Here is a 20,082-nt window from a genome sequence, read left to right on the forward strand (position 1 = left end):
CACAACTTTGGCAGTATTCTTGGGGTCATTGTCCATTTGGAAGACCGATTTGCGAACAAGCTTTAACTTCCTGACTGATGTCTTGAGATGTTGCTTCAATATATCCACACAATTTTCCTGCCTCATGATGCCATCTATTTTGTGAAGTGCACCAGTCCCTCCTGCAGCAAAGCACCCCACAACATGATGCTGCCACCCCTGTGCTTCACGGTTTGGATGGTGTTCTTTGGCTTGCAAGCCTTCCCCTTTTTCCTCCAAACATAACGATGGTCATTATGGCCAAACAATAGTCTGGAGTTTTGATGGCGGTTATGGAGCAGTGGCTTCTTCCTTGCTGAGCGGCCTTTCAGGTAATGTCGATATAGGACTCGTTTTACTGTGGATATAGATACTTTTGTACCTGTTTCCTCCAGCATCTTCACAATGTCCTTTGCTGTTGTTCTGGGATTGATTTACACTTTTCGCACCAAAGTACGTTCATCTCTCGGAGACAGAACGCGTCCCATGGTGTTTATACTTGCGTACTATAGTTTGTACAGATGAACATGGTACATTCGGGCATTTGGAAACTGCTCCCAAGGATGAACCAGACTTGTGCAGGTCTACAATCTTTTTCTGAGGTCTTGGCTGATTTCTTTAGATTTTCCCATGATGTCAAGCAAAGAGGCACTGAGTTTGAAGGTAGGCCTTGAAGTACATCCACAGGTCCACCTTCAATTGACTCATATTACGTCAATTAGCCTATCAGAAGCTTCTAAAGCCATGGCATAATTTTCTGGAATTTTCCAAGCCTTTTAAAGGCACAGACAACAGTGTATGTAAACTTCTGACCCGATGGAATTGTGATACAGTGAATTATAAGAGAAATAATCTGTCTGTAAATAATTGTTGGAAAAATTACTTGTGTCATGCACAAAGTAGATGTCCTAACCGACTTGCCAAAACTATAGTTTGTTAACAAGACATTTGTGGAGTGGTTGAAAAACGAGTTTTAATGACTCCAACCTAAGTGTATGTAAACTTCTGACTTCAACAGTGTATATATATATATTGTATATATATATATATATATATACACTGAGTGTCGAAGCATTAGATGCTTCCTCCTAATATTGAGTTGCACCCCCTTTTGCCCTCAGAATAGCCTCAATTCGTCGTGGCATGGACTCTTCAAGGAGTCGAAAGCTTTCCACCGGGATGTTGACTCCAATGCTTCCCACAGTTGTGTCAAGTTGGCTTGGTGTTTTTTATTTTGCTCTACATACTTTAATGTCCCCATGGGGAAATGTTGTTGCAGTATCATGTACATGTTTGAAGTGGAGTTTAAATACGATAGAAAATAAATTGACAATACAAATTCATAACTGTAACATACAGTATATACCAATGAAAGGGACTAGCCTGCTGGGCTTACTTGGTGGATAGGAACTTCAGCCCGAGCTGTTTAGGAGGGAAATCATACCTGGTACAAATGATTGCCTAGTTTTTTTTTCCTGTCGGGGAGGGGGAGGGGTGCCCTATACCTGCACCCAGAGGGGAGTAGTTCAAAGTCCAGGTACAGGGGGTGGTTTGGGTCTAAAAGGATTGTGTGAGTCTTGCTGAGGGCCCTGACCTTAAAGATATTATCCAAGCCTCTCAGTTTGACTCCAAGTACCTTGCTTGCTGTAGGAATAATCATTCTCAGCATATTTTCCTGGCTGACAGTGGCATTGCCAAACCAACGAACAATATAAACAGTTTAAATACTCTGAAAGATTCGTTGAACAGAGTCAGTGTAGTACAGTCAACTTTAAAAGATCCCAGCTTTTCGAGAAAGTACAGTGTCTGCTGACTCTTTTTGTAGATCACTGAAGCTTATTGTCCAAGAGGACACCCATATATTTGTATCCCTCTACAATCTCTATGATCTGACCTCTGATACAGTAGATGTTGCAGAGGTGGGTGTTGTTCGCTTCCTGAAGTCTATGCACATCTCTTTGGTCTTGTTGGTATTGAGGACCAAGTGTGATCACACCACTCTACAAAGTCCGTTGAGCTTAAATAAAAACAGCAACGTTGCAGTTCTTGAAACAAACTGGTACCCCTGGCACCTACCACCTTACCCCGTTCAAAGGCACTTACATTTTTTATTTATTTCACCTTTATTTAACCAGGTAGAACAGTTGAGAACAAGTTCTCATTTACAACTGCGACCTGTCCAAGATAAAGCTAAGCAGTGCGACAAAAACAACAACACAGAGTTACACATGGGATAAACAAACGTACAGTCAAAAACACAATAGAAAAATCTATGTACGGTGTGTGCAAATGTAGTAAGGTTAGGGAGGTAAGGCAATAAATAGGCCATAGTGGCGAAATAATTACAATTTAGCATTAACACTGGAGTGATAGATGTGCAGATGATGATGTGCAAGTAGAGATACTGGGGTGCAAAAGAGCAACAAAAAAACAATATGGGGATGAGGTAGTTGGGTGTGCTATTTACAGATGGGCTGTGTACAGGTATAGTGATCGGTAAGCTGCTCTGACAGCTGATGCTTAAAGTTAGTGAGGGAGATATAAGTCTTCAGCTTCAGTGATTTTTCAATTCATTCCAGTCATTGGCAGCAGAGAACTGGAAGGAAAGATGGCCAAAGGAGGTGTTGGCTTTGGGGATGACCATTGAAGTATACCTGCTGGAGCGCGTGCTACAGGTGGGTGTTGCTATGGTGACCAGTGAGCTGAGATAAGGCAGGGCTTTACCTAGCAAAGACTTATAGATGACCTGGAGCCAGTGGATTTGGCGACGAATATGTAGCGAGGGCCAACCAACGAGAGCATACAGGTCGCAGTGGTGGGTAGTATATGGGGCTTTGGTGACAAAACGGATGGCACTGTGATAGACTATATCCAATTTGCTGAGTAGAGTGTTGGAGGCTATTTTGTAAATGACATCGCCAAAGTCAAGGATCGGTAGGATAGTCAGTTTTACGAGGGTATGTTTGGCAGCATGAGTGAAGGAGGCTTTGTTGCGGAATAGGAAGCTGATTCTAGATTTTGGATTGGAGATGCTTAATATGAGTCTGGAAGGAGAGTTTACAGTCTAACCAGACACCTAGGTATTTGTAATTGTCCACATATTCTAAGTCAGAACCGTCCAGAGTAGTGATGCTAGGCGGGCGGGCAGGTGCGGGCAGCAATCGGTTGAAGAGCATGCATTTAGTTTTACTTGCATTTAAGAGCAGTTGGAGGCCACGGAAGGAGTGTTGTATGGCATTGAAGCTCATTTGGAGGTTTGTTAACACTGTGTCCAAGGAAGGGCCAGATGTATACAGAATGGTGTCATCTACGTAGAGGTGGATCAGAGAATCACCAACAGCAAGAGCGACATCATTGATATATACAGAAAAAAGAGTAGGTCCAAGAATTGAACCCTGTGGCACCCCCATAGAGACTGCCAGAGGTCCGGACAACAGGCTCTCCGATTTGCCACACTGAACTCTATCTGAGAAAGAGTTGGTGAACCAGGCGAGGCAGTCATTTTGGGTTGCCCATTCACCTTCTGAATGGCACAAATACACAATCCATGTCTCAATTGTCTCAAGGCTTAAAAATCCTTCTTAAACCCGTCTCCTCCCCTTCATCTACACTGAATGAAGTGGATTTAACAAGTGACTTTAATAAGGGATCATAGCTTTCACCTGGATTCACCATGTCATGGAAAGAGCAGCGGTTCTTAATGTTTTGTACAATCAGTATGTATCTATTTTTATAATGATAATAACAAGATAAAAAAAGAACCCATTTTTATTCAAACAAATAAAGTTATGGAAAACCCCTGATTGAGAATTTGTATATTGATATTGAATAGAGTAGTGTTTCCCAAACTAGGTCCTCGGGACCCCAAGGGGTGTACATTTTGGTGTTTGCCCCAGCACTACACCGCTGATTCCAATAATCAACTAAGCACTGATAAGAAGCCTATTTTATGACGTTTCCACTGGATCAGAGCATGCCATTTTTCCCTTTCACGCTGAGTGGCTATCAAAAGGGAGAGAGCTGGAAAGATTGTTCTAATACATTGAGGAATTATTGTAATTCGCAACATTGGTTTTAGATGTGGGGGGACATACAATTTTACCTGACTGCTCAGAGGCATCCGCATGGCCCAAAAGCACTGCGTTGCCTCGTTTTGTATCACATTCAAATGATACAACTGTTGGGGACATAAATGCAATTTCAGATTGTGGGGAGGACATGTCACCCCTGCCCCCAGTGAAAGTTGCGCCCCTGGTAAAAACACACTTTGTTTGCTTGCTGTTTGAGGTGAATAAAACATTACCTTGAGAAGCTCCACAGGTCATTAGTGGTGGTGCGTTAAGCCAATCAGAAATACTATCAGATCCCCAAATGGGTACATGTATATATGCCTAAATTTGCCCATGGGCCAGGTACTGTAGCCTATAGGCCTAGTTCTATGCGTCTGTGTTTCTCAACATTGACAGGAGCGCTCCAAACAAAGACAATGACTAAATTGACAGAACTCGTAAATGGAATGAAATAAACCAAAACTTTCTCACAAGTGTAACATAGTTTGTGCACTCTGCAAACAATGTGTCCACTCCGACAATGAGAACAGGAAGACTGGAATAATAATATTGAACGCATTGAAACTAAACCGTAACCAAAGTAAGAAACATTGTAGACTAGAAGTTATATGAATTAACTGTGAATGTACTACTGGTGATATACTGTATGTCATGGGGAATTGATAGAAACTAACAATAAAATGCAAACAATTCACACAATGCAGTTATGAAACAATGAATGTGCACAGATTGGCGGGAGAGCGCGCATTCTGGAGAGAGAAGTGCATTGTGCATCTGGATGTATGGTCAATCTGACGTCTGCATTGGCCATGCTGCATTTAGGGTGATATGGCCTCATTAGAAGTCAGGGCAAGAATTGAAAATCAGAGGCAAGGTTGAATTATTGCTGTCCATCAATGATTCCCAACCAAATTTAATGGGCAGATGACAGACCTGAGCCAAACCATCCGAGAAGAGCTACGAGGACTCCGAACCTCAGCGAGATCGAGCTGTGAGTGTAGAGCCAGTGGGCGTATGGATGAGGAAAGTGTCAATAAAGCAACTGAGCAGCCTTTAAACTACTAAGCCCAGCCACCACGGGCCAGGTGACTGGAGAAGGCTTGAAGGGCCCAAGCAAGACTGTACCTACAGGCCAAGTTTGGTAGGCACATGCCCTGAAGTTGAACTCATTCAAATGGAAGAAATGTGAACCTTTTAATCAATACTTGATCTCAACTTACCCTGATGACAGAAGCTTGTTTTAACACCCTCACAGGAGATTGGCCCCAAGGAGGACCTTGAACGTTGAGTGCAGAAAATGGTTTGCAAATCCCCTATGTATAGGGTATGTGCTGGCAGAGGTAAAGGTGGGGACCTTGGTGTTGAGGAACAGAGAAATTGTGATTTCAAGAAATTAAATTCATAACCCTGGAAATCTACCCATATTATGAATGAATGTCAATGGATTGTGTTGGGATGCTCTGGTACCTCTCATTTGTCAAACAGAACCAACCATGGTGAACATTGTCCAAATGGGCCAGGACCCTGAGCACTGGGAGGAGCGACAAGAACGAGATCCCACCCTCAGACGTCTACACCCATATTTTGCCCAAGGGACAAGACCTGCCGGTGAAGAAAATAACTGGGAGACTGCAGCTGTGCGCCGCCTCCTATTGGAGTGGGCTAGTCTAGAGCTCAAAGATGGGATACTCACTTGTCGGGTTTTGGACCCAGAAAAGCATCAGTATGCAGGCAAATCCATGGGAGAAATGGCCATGCTGGAATGGCCAAGATGCTGTCGGCCCTCAGTCGACGCTACTACTGGTCCCAGATGGAAAAGGATCTATGGGTGTGGCCCTCAGCATGTAGAAGATGTGTGCGGCAGAATACACTCCCTGAAGGCAGGGCATCTTGCAAGAAGGGACGCAAACCCTACCACACACAGAAAAGGAAAGGGCAGTCGAGGTGGGTGTAACATCTTAACCTGAACATGTGTGCAATAAAACTTTTCATACATCCATAGAAGACCTGGTGAGTCTACCCACTGAAAAATCTACCTCTGCCTGTGGAAAAGTGGGGAAGGATGCCCAGAGGAAGACTAAGCCAGTGTGCTCTGAAGGGAAATATGGTCAGATCTGGAACAGAGGAAGGTACTCCAGAGCATGCCCCCGACGAGAGACCCCGGTGGAGAACCAGGGGCAGACAGATGTCCAACGCCCCAGACGGTCACCAAGGAGGAACATGGGAAGACACCCCTCCCAACTCCAATAGTGAGAAAAATAAATGGGCCTAAAGCAGTTGCAAAGTGCACCCGAGGACAGGCAGCGAAAAGTGGAGGAGAGTATGACTAAATAAATTGTTTTGAATTCTACCAGGAAATGGCTTGCTCTCACTCTTTTTTTTGTGTGCGCATTTTGTGTGATTTCACTTACGGTTTGCTTTGGATTGTCACTGAGTGGATTCACCGGAGTGTAACAACGGGAGAAAACCGCAGCAACTCACATCTGATTGCCCCCCCTTTGTGAGAATGCAAGTAAAGTCATTTAGGGGTATTCCCATTGGTTCACTGCAGATTGAAACCTGTATTTAAAGCCTTTCAGAAGCAGCATGGCGGCAGCGAATGACGGTGGTGTTTGTTTTGAAGCCAGAAATAAATGTTTTCATTATGGGGTCAGGGGAAACATGAGTCCCGAGAAAAAGCAGGTACAAGATGGGTGTCAGGGATCGAGCGGCAGTATTATCTTCAGGAGACGTGTACTTGGAAAATGGAGGAGGAATGGAGGGAAGAAGAGAGGGAGAACAGGTCTAAGAGAGTGAGGGAAGAAGAGGGTGAGCGTGAGTCAGATAAAAATGGTGGAAAAAAGGAAGATGGTTTGTCAAAGAAGAATGGTAGAAAGTGTAAGCAGAGGGAGCTGAAGACAGGAGGAGAAATGGAAGTGAATGAGGGTGAAGTATTGGAGGTGGTAGGTGAGTTAAAGTTATCGGAGACCGAGGTGTGCACCGAGGATCAGGATGAAGAAGAGTCTGTGACAGTAGGAGTGAAGTTTACGTAAAAAGTGGACTCTTGCCTTTTGGCTGATCCATTTGTGGTTTCACAGTGGGTGAAAAAAGAGTTGAGTCATGTGGAATCGGTGAGGATAACTAGAAGTGGTCTGGTGATAATTGTTTATGTTGGGCAGAGGAAGAATGCGCTCGAAGTCAAACGAATGGGGGCAAGAAAAGGGAACCAATGAAAGATAACTGGGGTAGCAGTAGATATAAACGTTGACCAGCTGAGGGCAAAGATTCCCGGTGTATGTGATACTCGTCGTTTGATGTGACACAGACAGGGTGGCGAGAGTGGGGAAACAGAAGAGTCATTGTCTGTTCTTTTCAGTTTTTAAGTTGTCTTTGCCTGACAAGGTGAAGTTAGGATATAAGTTATCCTATAAGAGCGTATGTGCCGAATACATTAAGATGTTACAGGTGTCAAGCGTATGGGCATGTGGCAGCAGTGTGTAGGAGGGAGGGTCCAAGGTGTGAGAAATGTGCAGAAGGGCATGAGACAAAGGAATGTGTAGTATTGGAGAAAGTAGTGGAATGTGTTAATTGTAGGGGTGCCCATGGGGCTGGGGATCAGAAATGTCTCGTGCGAGAGAGGCAGGTTGAGGTTTCCAGGGTTAGAGTAGAGCAGAAGTTGTCATATGCTGAGGCAGTGAAGAAAGTAGAGGAAGGTGGGTTAAAGGGAGGATCTCAGAAACTGGAAAAGGGGCGGAGCTCTGGCCCACATCATTGATGGAAAACACAGACTGGAGTAACAGGGACGTTCACAGTTGAACTATTTTACATTGGACTGGATTTTAATGAATGGATTTCTCATTTTAATGAGTAGACTCTGGTTTATTGTAACCAAATATTCAAAGTTAAATGTGTGGCATTGTACTGCACATCATTTATTTGTGCTACAGGCCTAACCCACAGGGGGTGGATCTGGAATGGACAGAGCAGAAGGAAAACCATGAATGGATTTCCCCACCCACTAAACTGGAGAAAGACCTTTTTTTCTTTTTGTGGAATAAAATTCCACTTTCGGCCATTAGTGGGTGGCCTAAATTTGTACCTACCTCTGTTCCCCCCCAAAATCTATACTGTTTGTTGAAGCTCTGCCTCCTTGTGTTTTTGATCACTGATGTGGTTCCCAACTGGCCACTCTGATTGAACCCGAATCTTAAGAGTCCTGGTGCGCAAACTTTCCACCAGGTGGCAGTGTCGGTTACTTTATGACACATTCACGGGTCACTACAGAGGAGTTTTGGTTCCTGACTCAAAGGGAATACCCTGCCGTCTCCTTGTGAGCATTAAAAGTCCTGGTACCCTTCGTCAGCTCATACAGTATCTGTGTGAAGCTGGATTCAGTGCTCTCGTCTGCATTAAAAACAAATATCAATCCAGGTTGAATGTGACAGCAGAGATGAGGTGCGTACTGTCGACCACGCCCCCTTACTTTGAGAAGCTCCGACCCGACATGCATCAAACACACCCATCTCATTAGTGGTGGTGAGATAAGAGACATTATGTCAGATTAATTTGCAATTGACTGTCTTAGCCCCAAATTAAAAGTATGTGATAGTGGGTTGAGAAGACAGAAATACTGTTTTTTCAATTGACTGCCATAGCCCGAAAAAGAAAATGTAACTGAGTTAGTGTCTTAATGTCTTATTTCTAAGATGTCTTATATATTAAAGACATTTTTAACATTTTGATTTATCTAACCTTTACATTGACAGGGAGTCAATGCTGAGACCAAGGTCTCTATTCCAGATAAGCCCTGTATAGTACCGCAATACACATAAAAATACAATGTACACATTAAACTACACAAAATACATGTAATTACACACAATACACAAAAAGCAAAACACAATCATACACATTCTTCAAGATAAAAGGTCCCCCAACAGCTTTCTGAAACGCCCTACAGGCACCAATTCCTAACATGTTTAAGAACGTTGGAGATCATTCCACACATGATGCAAAAAAAATGAACTAAGAGCAGATATACCAAACTCATTGGAAATCGAAGGGGATCTCCAGAGTTAGTCATCCCTGAGACCGGGTCTGGTATTCTGTACAGAACGTCTTTAAGTTTAACAATGAAGAAAGTTAAGGCAGAAGTTTATGCAGGAGGGCTTCATAAACAAAAACAGTCTAATGCATCAGTCTATGAGACTTCAAAATGGGCCAGCCAACATATCGCTCGTAATAAAGCGCAGTGCACTATGATACACTGCGTACAATGTCTTCGATACAGTGGCAGCTGCATTCATACGTCTCAAGACATGTCTTAATAAGACATCGCAAGAGATGTTGATGGCTGGGAAGGTTGCCCCTGTATTCTATTACCTGCATATCCTTTATCTCCATTAGCACAGAGTCCACCATCTATCTCACTTTTGTTATTCTGCAGTGATTCACTGCATTGGTTAAAACACATCAGAAACCTTAACTAGAGAATTCTGATGAATGGCCTGGATTACGCCATAAAACAGGAAGGAATGCATTTGTCTCTCAAGTGATTTACCATTGGTTGATCTACTTCATTCAGGTTATGTACTGCAGCAAAATGGACTTTGACTTAAACTGGATTGGTACCTAAAATATCTATTTTACATCAGATTCAAAGACATAGACACTTTTGTAAGTCTTCTGTGGATGGTTTTTGGAGCTAAGCTAAGCTAGCTCACCTCTGAGGGAGTGAAGATGACCTCTGGTGCTTCAACTCTGTTCCTCCTGGCAGCGTCTCTCAGTATGGCCTCAGCCTCCTCAACTCTTCCCTGAGAGAGCAGCCATCTGGGAGACTCTGGGATGACCCTATACCAATTCATACACAGTCATAAAAAACTTAACTGAAGCCCTTTGAGCAATCAGGCTAATGAAGTATGCAAGAAGTAATGTACCTTGTTAAAAGAAGAGGCCACAGATCATTGACTCAGTAGAAGGTTTTGCTGGAAAAACATTGTGCTTACCACCATAGGGGGATGGATATGAGTCCAGAGCCTGCCATGGGCACCAGCAACCACCTCCACTCACGGATGAAGTATGCCACAGGTGGCATTAACATGTAGCCGATCGCAGAGCTTAGGAACACTCCAAGAGAGGAGAATACCACACGAACTCCAGGGCTCAGTATTTCTGTCCCTAGGACCAGATATGCAAGTTAAGTAAATTTACCAAATGCATAAGAGATACTGTAGTTACAAGTAATGCTTATTTTCAACCTACCAAGAACATACGCTATGACATAGTTGGAGACTGATCCAGCGCCAACAAAGAAGAAAATAATACTGAATGCCTCCCAGTTTGGGGAGAATATTTGTGCGAATGTGGCCACAATCTGGATTACTATTGTAGTGAAGAGTGCTGGCTTTCTTCCAAACCTGTTGATGAAAAAGAACACAAGGTCACGCCTCACATGATTCTCCATTAGCACTGAGGGTCACAGTATGACAGGATACAGTACTGACCTGTCGGACATCTGGCCAGAGATGAATGTTCCCACCAGCGCACCAAAGTAGTGAATTGATGTGGTCAAAGGAACTTTGTACGCGTTATCACACACCACATCCCACTGCAAAATACACATATTTCCTAATTTACACAAATGTATTTTCTCTACTCTTTACAAAAAGTGAAACTGCAGTTATAGTGCAGTAACTTTTATTCTGAATTCCAGTAATTGTTGTATGCTGTAACTGCAAAATAACCACAGTAGAATTGCAAAATGACGACAAGACAACATAGTAACACAGCAGTTAGTTTCTGGATGCAGTAATTGCAGTACAACTGCAACATACACTGCCTGTCGCGTTGTATAAATGATTAGGAGACAGGCGCAGAAATTCCTAATAGGGGGGTTTAATACTCCACCCAAAATATACAACATGCCATGAAAAGGGACGGGACGGGACGAAGCCCAATAAACGCGATGCAGGTTGATCAGGGCCAGTTGCAGCTACTGAAGTTGCGTAGTTGCAGCTGCCGAAGTTGTGTCAGCGTCAGACAGGCCAGTTGCAGCTGTCGAAGTTGCGGAGGCGTCGGACGGGCCAGTTGCAGTGGAATGTCACGGATTACCCCAGTACTGCTGCTCATTCCATGCACTAGTTCCGGAGGTCTACGTCACCGGCCTCGGGGATGACCACATGGTCGTGGTGCGGGTCGGTCAGGGTGCCGAAGGTGAAAATCCCTGGTCAGCGAAGTGTCCAGGATGTCCACTGCAGGAACCCAGCACTGCTCCTCTGGGCCGTACCCCTCCCCTGACGGGCTGCACCAGCAGCGGGACGACACCGGTCTCGAGGACGACCACAGGAACGTGGTGCGTGTTGGTCAGGGCCAGTTGCAACTGCCGAAGTTGCGTCCGCATTGGACGGGCCAGTTGTAGCTGCCAAAGTTGCGGCAGTGTCGGACGGGCCAGTTGCAGCTGCCGAAGTTACGGCGTCGTCGGACTGGCCAGTTGCAGCTGCCGAAGTTGTGGCGGTGTCGGACGGGCCAGTTGCAGCGGATTCGGAGGGGCCAGTTACAGCTACCGAAGTTGCGGCAGCTTCGGATGGGCCAGTTGCAGCTGCCGAAGTTGCGGCGGCGTCGGATGGGCCAGTTCCAGCTGTCTTCATTTAGGGTCGGTTAAAACCTTTCAGTGATACCCATCCCGGATCCGGGAGCATCCTCATCAAAAAAGCTGACTAGCATAGCCTAGCCTAACGGGACAGGGATATCATATAATATAATTTTCATGAAATCACAAGTCCAATACAGCAAATGAAAGATAAACATCTTGTGAATCCAGCCATCATTTCCGATTTTTAAAATGTTTTACAGCGAAAACACAATATGTATTTATATTAGCTAACCACAATAGCCAAAGACTCAACCGCATATTTTCACCATGTTTCTACCGCATAGGTAGCTATCACAAAACTGACCAAATAGAGATATAATTAGTCACTAACCAAGAAACAACTTCATCAGATGACAGTCTTATAACATGTTATACAATTTTTTTTGTTCGAAAAATGTGCATATTTGAGGTATAAATCATTGTTTTACATTGCAGCTACCATCACAAATAGCACCGAAGCAGCCAGAATAATTACAGAGAGCAACGTGAAATACAGAAATACTCCTCATAAAACATTTATGAAAAATACATGGTGTACAGGAAATGAAAGATAAACATCTTGTGAATCCAGCCAATATTTCAGATTTTTTAAGTGTTTTACAGCGAAAACACAATATAGAATTATATTAGCTTACCACAATAGCCAAACACACAAATGCATTTATTCACCGCAAAAGGTAGCTATCGCAAAAACCAGCAAAAGATATAAAATGAATCACTAACCTTGAACAACTTCATCAGATGACAGTCTTATAACATCAGGTTATACAATACTGTCACGTTCCTGACCTGTTTTATGTTATTTTTGTATGTGTTTAGTTGGTCAGGGCGTGAGTTGGGGTGGGCATTCTATGTTTTGTGTTTCTATGTTTAGGTCGTTTGTAATTAGCCTTATATGGTTCTCAATCAGGGACAGGTGTTTTACGTTTTCCTCTGATTGAGAACCATATATAGGTTGGCTGTTCACACTGTTTGTTTGTGGGTGATTGTCTTCCGTGTCTGTGTCTGCGCACCACACGGGACTGTTTCGTTTGTTCGTTCGTTTGATGTAGTCTGTTCCTGTTCGTGTGTTCTTCGTGTAGTTATGTAAGTTCCATGTTCAGGTCTGTCTACGTCATTTTGTTATTTTGTAAATTCTCAAGTTTGTTTAGTTTTCGTCTTGTTTTTTATTTTTTATTTTTTTATTTTTTGCATTTTCCAATTAACAACATTCAAGACAAACGTGAAAAGATATTAGACAACAATAGGACAAAGTGACAGTAACAGATGAGCGTAACAAAAAAAGAAAAAAGAAAACAAATTATAATTATATATACAGACATACAATAAAAAAAAAAATTATAATGAGACATTGGATCATATGGTCACCTGCCGTAGGCTACATATTATACGTTACGTGTGAAACATTATATAAGGATAATATAGAGATTCATTCAATGTGATGTGGGGGGAGATTCTCCATATAGTCAATAAAAGGTTGCCAAATTCTGTAAAATGTATTTAACTTATTCCTCAAGCGGTAAGTAATTTTCTCCAGTGGGATACAACTATTAACTTCTGATAGCCACATTGCAACTGGCAGGGGGGAATCCAATTTCCATTTCAAGGCGATACATTTCTTGGCAATCGCTAGCAATATTTCTGTTAGCTTTATAGTATGGCTTTGCCTAAGATTGGTGTTAGTAAAGTTGCCCAGTAGACAGACCTCCGGGTCTAAAGGGAATGCAACCCCATGAATTGAGGATATGGTATCGCATACCCCCTGCCAGAAACCGTGTAGTTTTGAACACTGCCAAGTGGAATGGAGGAATGTTCTTTCATCTGAGCCACATCTAATACATAGGGAGGAGATATCAGGGTTGAACTTGTGCAGTCTAGATGGGGTGATATAGAGCTGATGGAGGAAATTAAACTGGATCAGTCTGTATCTGGAGTTCAATGTGGATGTAACACCATCCCTGCATAGGTCACTCCATAGACCCTCATCAAGATCTATACCCAGATCTTTTTCCCATCTAAGTCGGGGTTTATCTAGCCCAGGCAGTGTTAGTCCTGACATAAGAGCATCGTAAACACGGGAAATGGTCTTGAACAGTGGTTGGTCTGCGTGGCAGAGTTGTTCAATAGGTGACATCTTAGGTAGGTTCCATTGTCCCTTGAGAGACACCCTAATAAAGTTTCGTAGTTGTAGGTAGCTAAATAAGTCCCTGTTAGGCAAGTGGTATTTCTGTTTCAGCTGATCAAAAGACATAAGAACTCCCTCCTCGTAACAATGTTCCAGAAGAGTGATCCCCTTATCAGACCATGGTCTAAAGTTACTATTCTGGAAAAACATAGGAATCAATCTATTGTTCCATAAAGGGGTTTTAGGGGAAAGGAATCCCCCTCGTCCGAACAGCTCATGCAGTTTGCACCATGCCAGGACAGAATGTATGATTAAAGGGTTGTCTGTGATGGTTTTTATAGATTTTCTGTCCCATTTGTAAAACAATTCTGCCCCAGTGTCATCATTTACCTCAAGCTTTTCAATGTTCAACCATGAGGGAGAGGGACCCTTGTCAAACCTCTGAGCCAGAAACCTAGACTGTGCTGCCCAGTAGTACATTCTAAAATTGGGGAGGTTTAAGCCCCCTTGACTGTAATCCAGGGTCAGTTTATCCAGGCCAACCCTAGGGGTTTTGCCGTGCCAGATAAACCGTCTGGTCATCTTGTCGAGAGAAGAAAAGAATGCTGCGGGAACAGGGATAGGGAGAGATTGAAACAGATATAGAAATCTGGGCAGGACATTCATTTTAATTACATTGATTCTACCCAGTAGAGTGAGAGGTAAGTCCATCCATTTACAAAGGTCACCCTCCACCTTTTGCAACAAATTGGCCAGATTGAGTTTATAGAGGTTGTTCAGGTTACCATCCACCATTATGCCCAAATATGTGAAGCCCATAGGCGACCATCTAAAAGGAAACTTGTGCTTGATGGTATGATGGTCAAAGACAGACAACGGTAAGATTTCGCTTTTATCTAAATTGACCTTATATCCAGAGAAAGAACTATAACACTGTAGTAGGATCTGCAAGTGAGAGAGGGAGTGTTCTGGGTTTGTTAGAAATAAGATAAGGTCGTCCGCAAAGAGTGATAATTTATGGGTATGGGGGCCCACCTCAAAGCCATGTATGTCAGGGCACGTTCTAATAGCCTCAGCCAACGGTTCGATGGCGAGGGCAAAGAGGTGGGGGCTAATTGGGCAACCTTGTCTGTTCCCCCTATAGAGAGGGAAAGAGGAGGAAGTAATCCCGTTGGTAGCAATCCTAGCTTTAGGAGATTTGTAGAGTGATTTTATCAAATTTACAAACCCGGTACCTAAACCAAACTTTTCCAAGACGCGAAAGAGGTATGGCCATTCAACCCTATCAAAGGCCTTTTCAGCGTCGAGGGAGACTGCGACACTAGGTATTTTGTTTTTGTTAGCAAGGTGAATTATATCAAAGAACCTTCTGAGATTATTGGAGGACAATCTATTAATTATGAAGCCAGTCTGATCTGGGTTGACCAACAGGGGAAGACATGACTCCAGTCTCTTAGATAGCATCTTGGTGACCAGTTTACAATCTGTGTTAAGGAGAGAGATTGGTCTATATGAGGCGCACTTTAGTGGATTTTTCCCTTTCTTGTGGATTACAGTAATCACTGCTTGAGAGAAAGACTCTGGAAAGCAGTTGTCTTCCCTGGCTTTTTTAAGTACCTCCATAAGGTAGGGGACCAACAGCTCCCTAAATTCTTTATAGAACTCTGGAGGGAAGCCATCCTCCCCAGGAGATTTATTAGAAGGTAAGGATTTAATGGCCTCCAACAATTCAGGAACTGAGAAGTGTTCACTCAGGTGCTCGCTGTCTTCCCCTGACAGGCATGGGAGGTTGAGAGAGGAGAGAAAGGAGTCGATCTCTGATAGATCATCGCTTGATTGGGAAGTGTAGAGGTCTTCATAGTATTTCTTAAAAGTATTATTAATTTCAGTAGGGTCGAAAGATATCTCATTAGTAAGAGTTTCTATAGCATTAATTGTCCTCTTACTTTCCTCTGCTTTCAGTTGCCATGCCAATACTTTGTGTGCTTTCTCTCCAAGCTCGTAATAACGCTGTTTTGATTTAGTGATGGCCCTCTCAGCTTGATATGTGTTCAGAATATTATATTTCAGTTTTTTATTTACCAAAAGCCTGTATAGATCTTTAGTTGGGCCTCTTTGGTAGGTTTTCTCTAGCTCTGAGATTTCAGATTCAAGGGCACTCAGTTCCGCACCGTGTTTTCTCTTCAGCCCTTTAGTATAGGAAATGATCTGTCCCCTCAGATAGGCCTTCAATGTGTCCCAAAGAATGAAACTGTCAGGAGCGGAGGGTTTGTTTGTCAAAGTGAAAATATTGATCTGCTCTTTGATGAATGCACAAAATTCAGGTTGCTTTAGGAGTGTAGAATTTAGTCTCCATCTATATGCTCCATTTACCTTGGTAGGAATGGAGATTGATAATACCAGGGGAGAATGGTCACTAAGCAATCTGGGGAGATACTCGACATCTAACACTCTATGAAACAGTTGTGTCGATATTAAAAAGTTATCTATGCGTGTGTGTGTCTTGTGTGGGTGTGAATAAAAAGAGTAGTCCCTATCCTGTGGGTGCAACTGTCTCCAGATGTCTAGTAAATTGAGATCTTTCATGAATGACATGGTGAGCTTGCTGGCTTTGGTAAGAAGTGAGGGTTTATCAGAGGACCTATCAAGAACTGTATCTAAACAAAAATTAAAATCTCCTCCAACCAGTAACCATCCTGGTGGTGCTTGAGCGACCTGAAGGAAGACATTCTGAATAAACATATGGTCATCGAAGTTAGGGGCATAGATATTCAATAGGGTCCAAGACTCTGAAAACATATGCCCCTGCACCAAAACAAACCTGCCACAGGGATCAGAGATGGTGTTGCTGACGCAGAAGGGGATGTGTCTACTTATCAAAATTGCAGTTCCTCTTGCTTTGGAGTTAAAAGAGGACGCAAAAACTTGTCCTACCCATTCCCTCTTCAATTTCTTGTGTTCACTGGCTGTAAGATGTGTTTCTTGTAAAAACACAATGTCAGCCTTTAATTTCTTAAGGTATGTATAGACTCTCTTCCTTTTAATCGGGCTGTTAAGACCTTTTACGTTGAATGTGACATATTTTAGTGGATTAAGCATAGTAGGGTTTCAAATATGTAACTGAATGGAAATCTATCATATGTAGATAGTTAGGAAATGTTTCAACTTTGGTTTGAACACAGAAGTGACCTATGTGTCTCTTTAGGAAGGAAACAATAAACATAGAAAAAAGGGGAAAAAAATAAAGAATCCCACCCACCCCGATTGTTAGACTAAAACCACAATCCCAACAATCAAACATGAATACACTTGTAGAGATACGTTGCTGCTCGCTTTCCATCTTGCTCTTACTAGCTAAACCTTGGCGTAAACTAAAACCTGCGAGCTCTCTAAATTGAAAACAAACGTTGTGAATAGATATTTATGGCTGAATATTTACTGCCCACGGTAAGGGCTGCTTGAGTCTCTTTTCGAAAGATTAACATAAATGAGGGGGAAAGCAGTGGGCCTAAACCCACTTATTTGCTTCGCCCAGTGATATGTACTAAACCAAAATATACTCTCCTGTAAATGTAATAGAACTCACCCCGGAAAGATACGGTTAGTTGAAAATGTACAAATCAATTATAGCGACCGGAGGATATCAGCGGTTCAGTCCGGATAAGAGAAAACAAACAAACTGCATCTTATCCCCCAAAGAGACCGTCCTGGCTCAGACGTTGCTCAGTTCTTTGAGAAAAGTGTACACTTCTCCCGGCGTGTTGAAGAGATGGCTTCGGCCTTTGTACTGAACTTTAATCCGCGCAGGGTGGATGAGGTAGCCGATGATGTTCTTCTCCTTCAGTGCTTTGGCGGCAGGTCTGAACTGCTTGCGACGTCTTGCGAGATCCGCGCTCATATCCGGGAAAAGGCTGACCCTCTTGCCATCAATGGTTATGTCCCCTTTGGCTCTTGCGAGTTGCAGTACCTTCTCTCTGTCTTGGAAACGGAGGAACCTGATCAGGACGGCCCGTGGCGGCTCATCTGGCCGGGGTTTCGGCGCTGATGTTCTGTGGGCGCGTTCGATTTCCAGTGACTTGGTGAAGTTGATTGTGCCTAGGACATCCGGGATCCATTGAGTGAAGAAACGGACCGGGTCACGGCCCTCGCTGTCCTCTTTCAATCCCACCACACGGATATTACTACGTCTGCTCTGGTTCTCCATCTGATCTACCTTGTTTTTGAGGTAGGCATTGTCCTTTTGCAGTTGTATCAAGACCTGGTCATGTCGAGCGATGGTGTCTTCAACTGTGCTAATGCGCAACTCTGCCTCAGTCGTTCTCAAAAGGAGATCATTCATGGAGGATTTCAGGTCGTCAATGGAAGAATGGAGTTCAGCCGTTCTCTTATCGATTTTCATAGAAAGACCTTTGTTACCATCCTGAATTTCCCGGAGGAGAGTAGCCAGCATGTCGGCAGGCTCGCAAGAGGCCGAGAGCAACAGTCTGGAACTGTCATTTGAGTTATGAGGGCTAATGCTAATCTTGCTAGCGTTATCGTTATCTTGGGAATCAACGACGTTTTGGTCGTCCTTCTTGCCTCTCTTTCGGCGGTCCATGGCTCTTTGGGAAGGTAAGTACTTGACAATTTATCAGCCGATGTTAGAATATTGTTTCAACGTTGTTATTTCGGTAATAATAGAATAACTTTGAAGAGCTCGGTTTGTCAACGTCTGCTCAGCTCCGCGGCATCACGTGCTCCAGTTTTCGTCTTGTTTAAATAAAAGTCATGTCGTATCACAACGCTGCGTTTTGGTCAAATCCCTACTCCTCCTCTTCGGACGAAGAGGAGGAGGAAAACCGTTACAGAATCACCCACCAACCAAAGACCAAGCGGCGTGGGAGAGCGCAACAAGGAAACCAGGACTCGTGGACATGGGAGGAAATATTGGACGGAAAAGGACCCTGGGCTCAGACAGGGGAATATCGCCGCTCTGTTGAAGAGAGGGAGGCAGCTAAAGCCCAGGAGCGGGGGTTTGAGGAGGCAGCAAGGAGACGTGGTTGGAGACCCGAAAAGCCTGTGAGTAAACCCCAAAAATTTCTTGGGGGGGGGCTTAAAGGGAGAGTGGCGAAGTCAGGTAGGAGACCTGCGCCCACTCCCTGTACTTACCGTGGAGAGCGAGAGTACGGGCAGACACCGTGTTACGCAGTAGAGCGCATGGTGTCTCCTGTACGTGTGCATAGCCCGGTTCGGTACATTCCAGCTCCACGTATCGGCCCGGGCTAGATTGAGCGTTGAGCCGGAGGTCATGAAGCCGGCCCAACGCATCTGGCCACCAGTGCGTCTCCTCGGGCCGGCTTACATGGCACCAGCCTTACGCATGGTGTCCCCGGTTCGCCTACATAGCCCGGTGCGGGTTATTCCACCTCCCCGCACTGGTTGGGCGACGGGGAGCATACAACCAGGTAAGGTTGGGCAGGCTCAGTGCTCAAGGGAGCCAGTACGCCTGCACGGTCCGGTATTTCCGGCGCCACCTCCCCGCTCCAGGCCAGTGCCTACACCACGCACCAGGCTTCCAGTGCGTCTCCAGAGCCCTGTTCCTCCTCCACGCACTAGCCCTATGGTGCGTGTCTCCAGCCCAGTATCACCAGTTCCGACACCACGCACCAAGCCTCCTGTGCGTCTCCAGAGCCCTGTGCGCACTGTTCCTTCTCCCCGCACTCGCCCTGAGGTGCGTGCCCTCAGCCCGGTACCTCCAGTTCCGGTACCACGCACCAGGCCTATAGTGCGCATCGAGAGTCCAGTGTGCCCTGTTGTTGTTCCCCGCACTAGCCTGAAGGTGCGTGTCCTTAGCCCGGTACCTCCAGTTCTGGCACCACGCACCAGGCTTCCAGGGCGTCTCCAGAGCCCTGTACGCACTGTTCCTTCTCCCCGTACTCGCCCTGATGTGCGTGCCCTCAGCCCGGTACCACCAGTGCCGGTACCACGCACCAGGCCTATAGTACGCCTTGAGAGTCCAGTGTGCCCTGTTGTTGTTCCCCGCACTAGCCTGAAGGTGCGTGTCTTTAGCCCGGTACCTCCAGTTCCGGTACCACGCACTAGGCCTACAGTGCGTCTCAGCCGGCCAGAGTCTGCCGTCTGCCCAGCGGCGCCTGAACTGCCCGTCTGCCCAACGGCGCCTGAACTGTCCGTCTGCCCAACGCCGTCTGAACTGTCCGTCTGCCAAGCGCCGCATGAACTGCCCGTCTGTATTGAGCCTT

The 20,082-nt window shown here is 44.6% G+C and overlaps 1 protein-coding gene across 1 annotated transcript in view; it reads right to left on the reverse strand.

Annotated features, from left to right (window-relative positions):
• Window positions 1-20,082, reverse strand: part of LOC120044392 (solute carrier family 22 member 4-like) — a 48,710-nt gene that overhangs the window by 1,995 nt on the left and 26,633 nt on the right. The window contains exons 2-5 of the mRNA XM_038989020.1: window positions 10,571-10,674; window positions 10,329-10,483; window positions 10,073-10,244; window positions 9,791-9,917 (exon numbers count right to left, since the gene is read on the reverse strand). Coding sequence (XP_038844948.1) covers window positions 9,791-9,917; window positions 10,073-10,244; window positions 10,329-10,483; window positions 10,571-10,674 — 558 coding nt within the window. The remainder of the gene's footprint in view (window positions 1-9,790; window positions 9,918-10,072; window positions 10,245-10,328; window positions 10,484-10,570; window positions 10,675-20,082) is intronic.

Source organism: Salvelinus namaycush, chromosome 3 (assembly GCF_016432855.1).
Source record: "Salvelinus namaycush isolate Seneca chromosome 3, SaNama_1.0, whole genome shotgun sequence".
In the NCBI taxonomy this organism is placed as follows: Eukaryota; Metazoa; Chordata; class Actinopteri; order Salmoniformes; family Salmonidae; genus Salvelinus; species Salvelinus namaycush.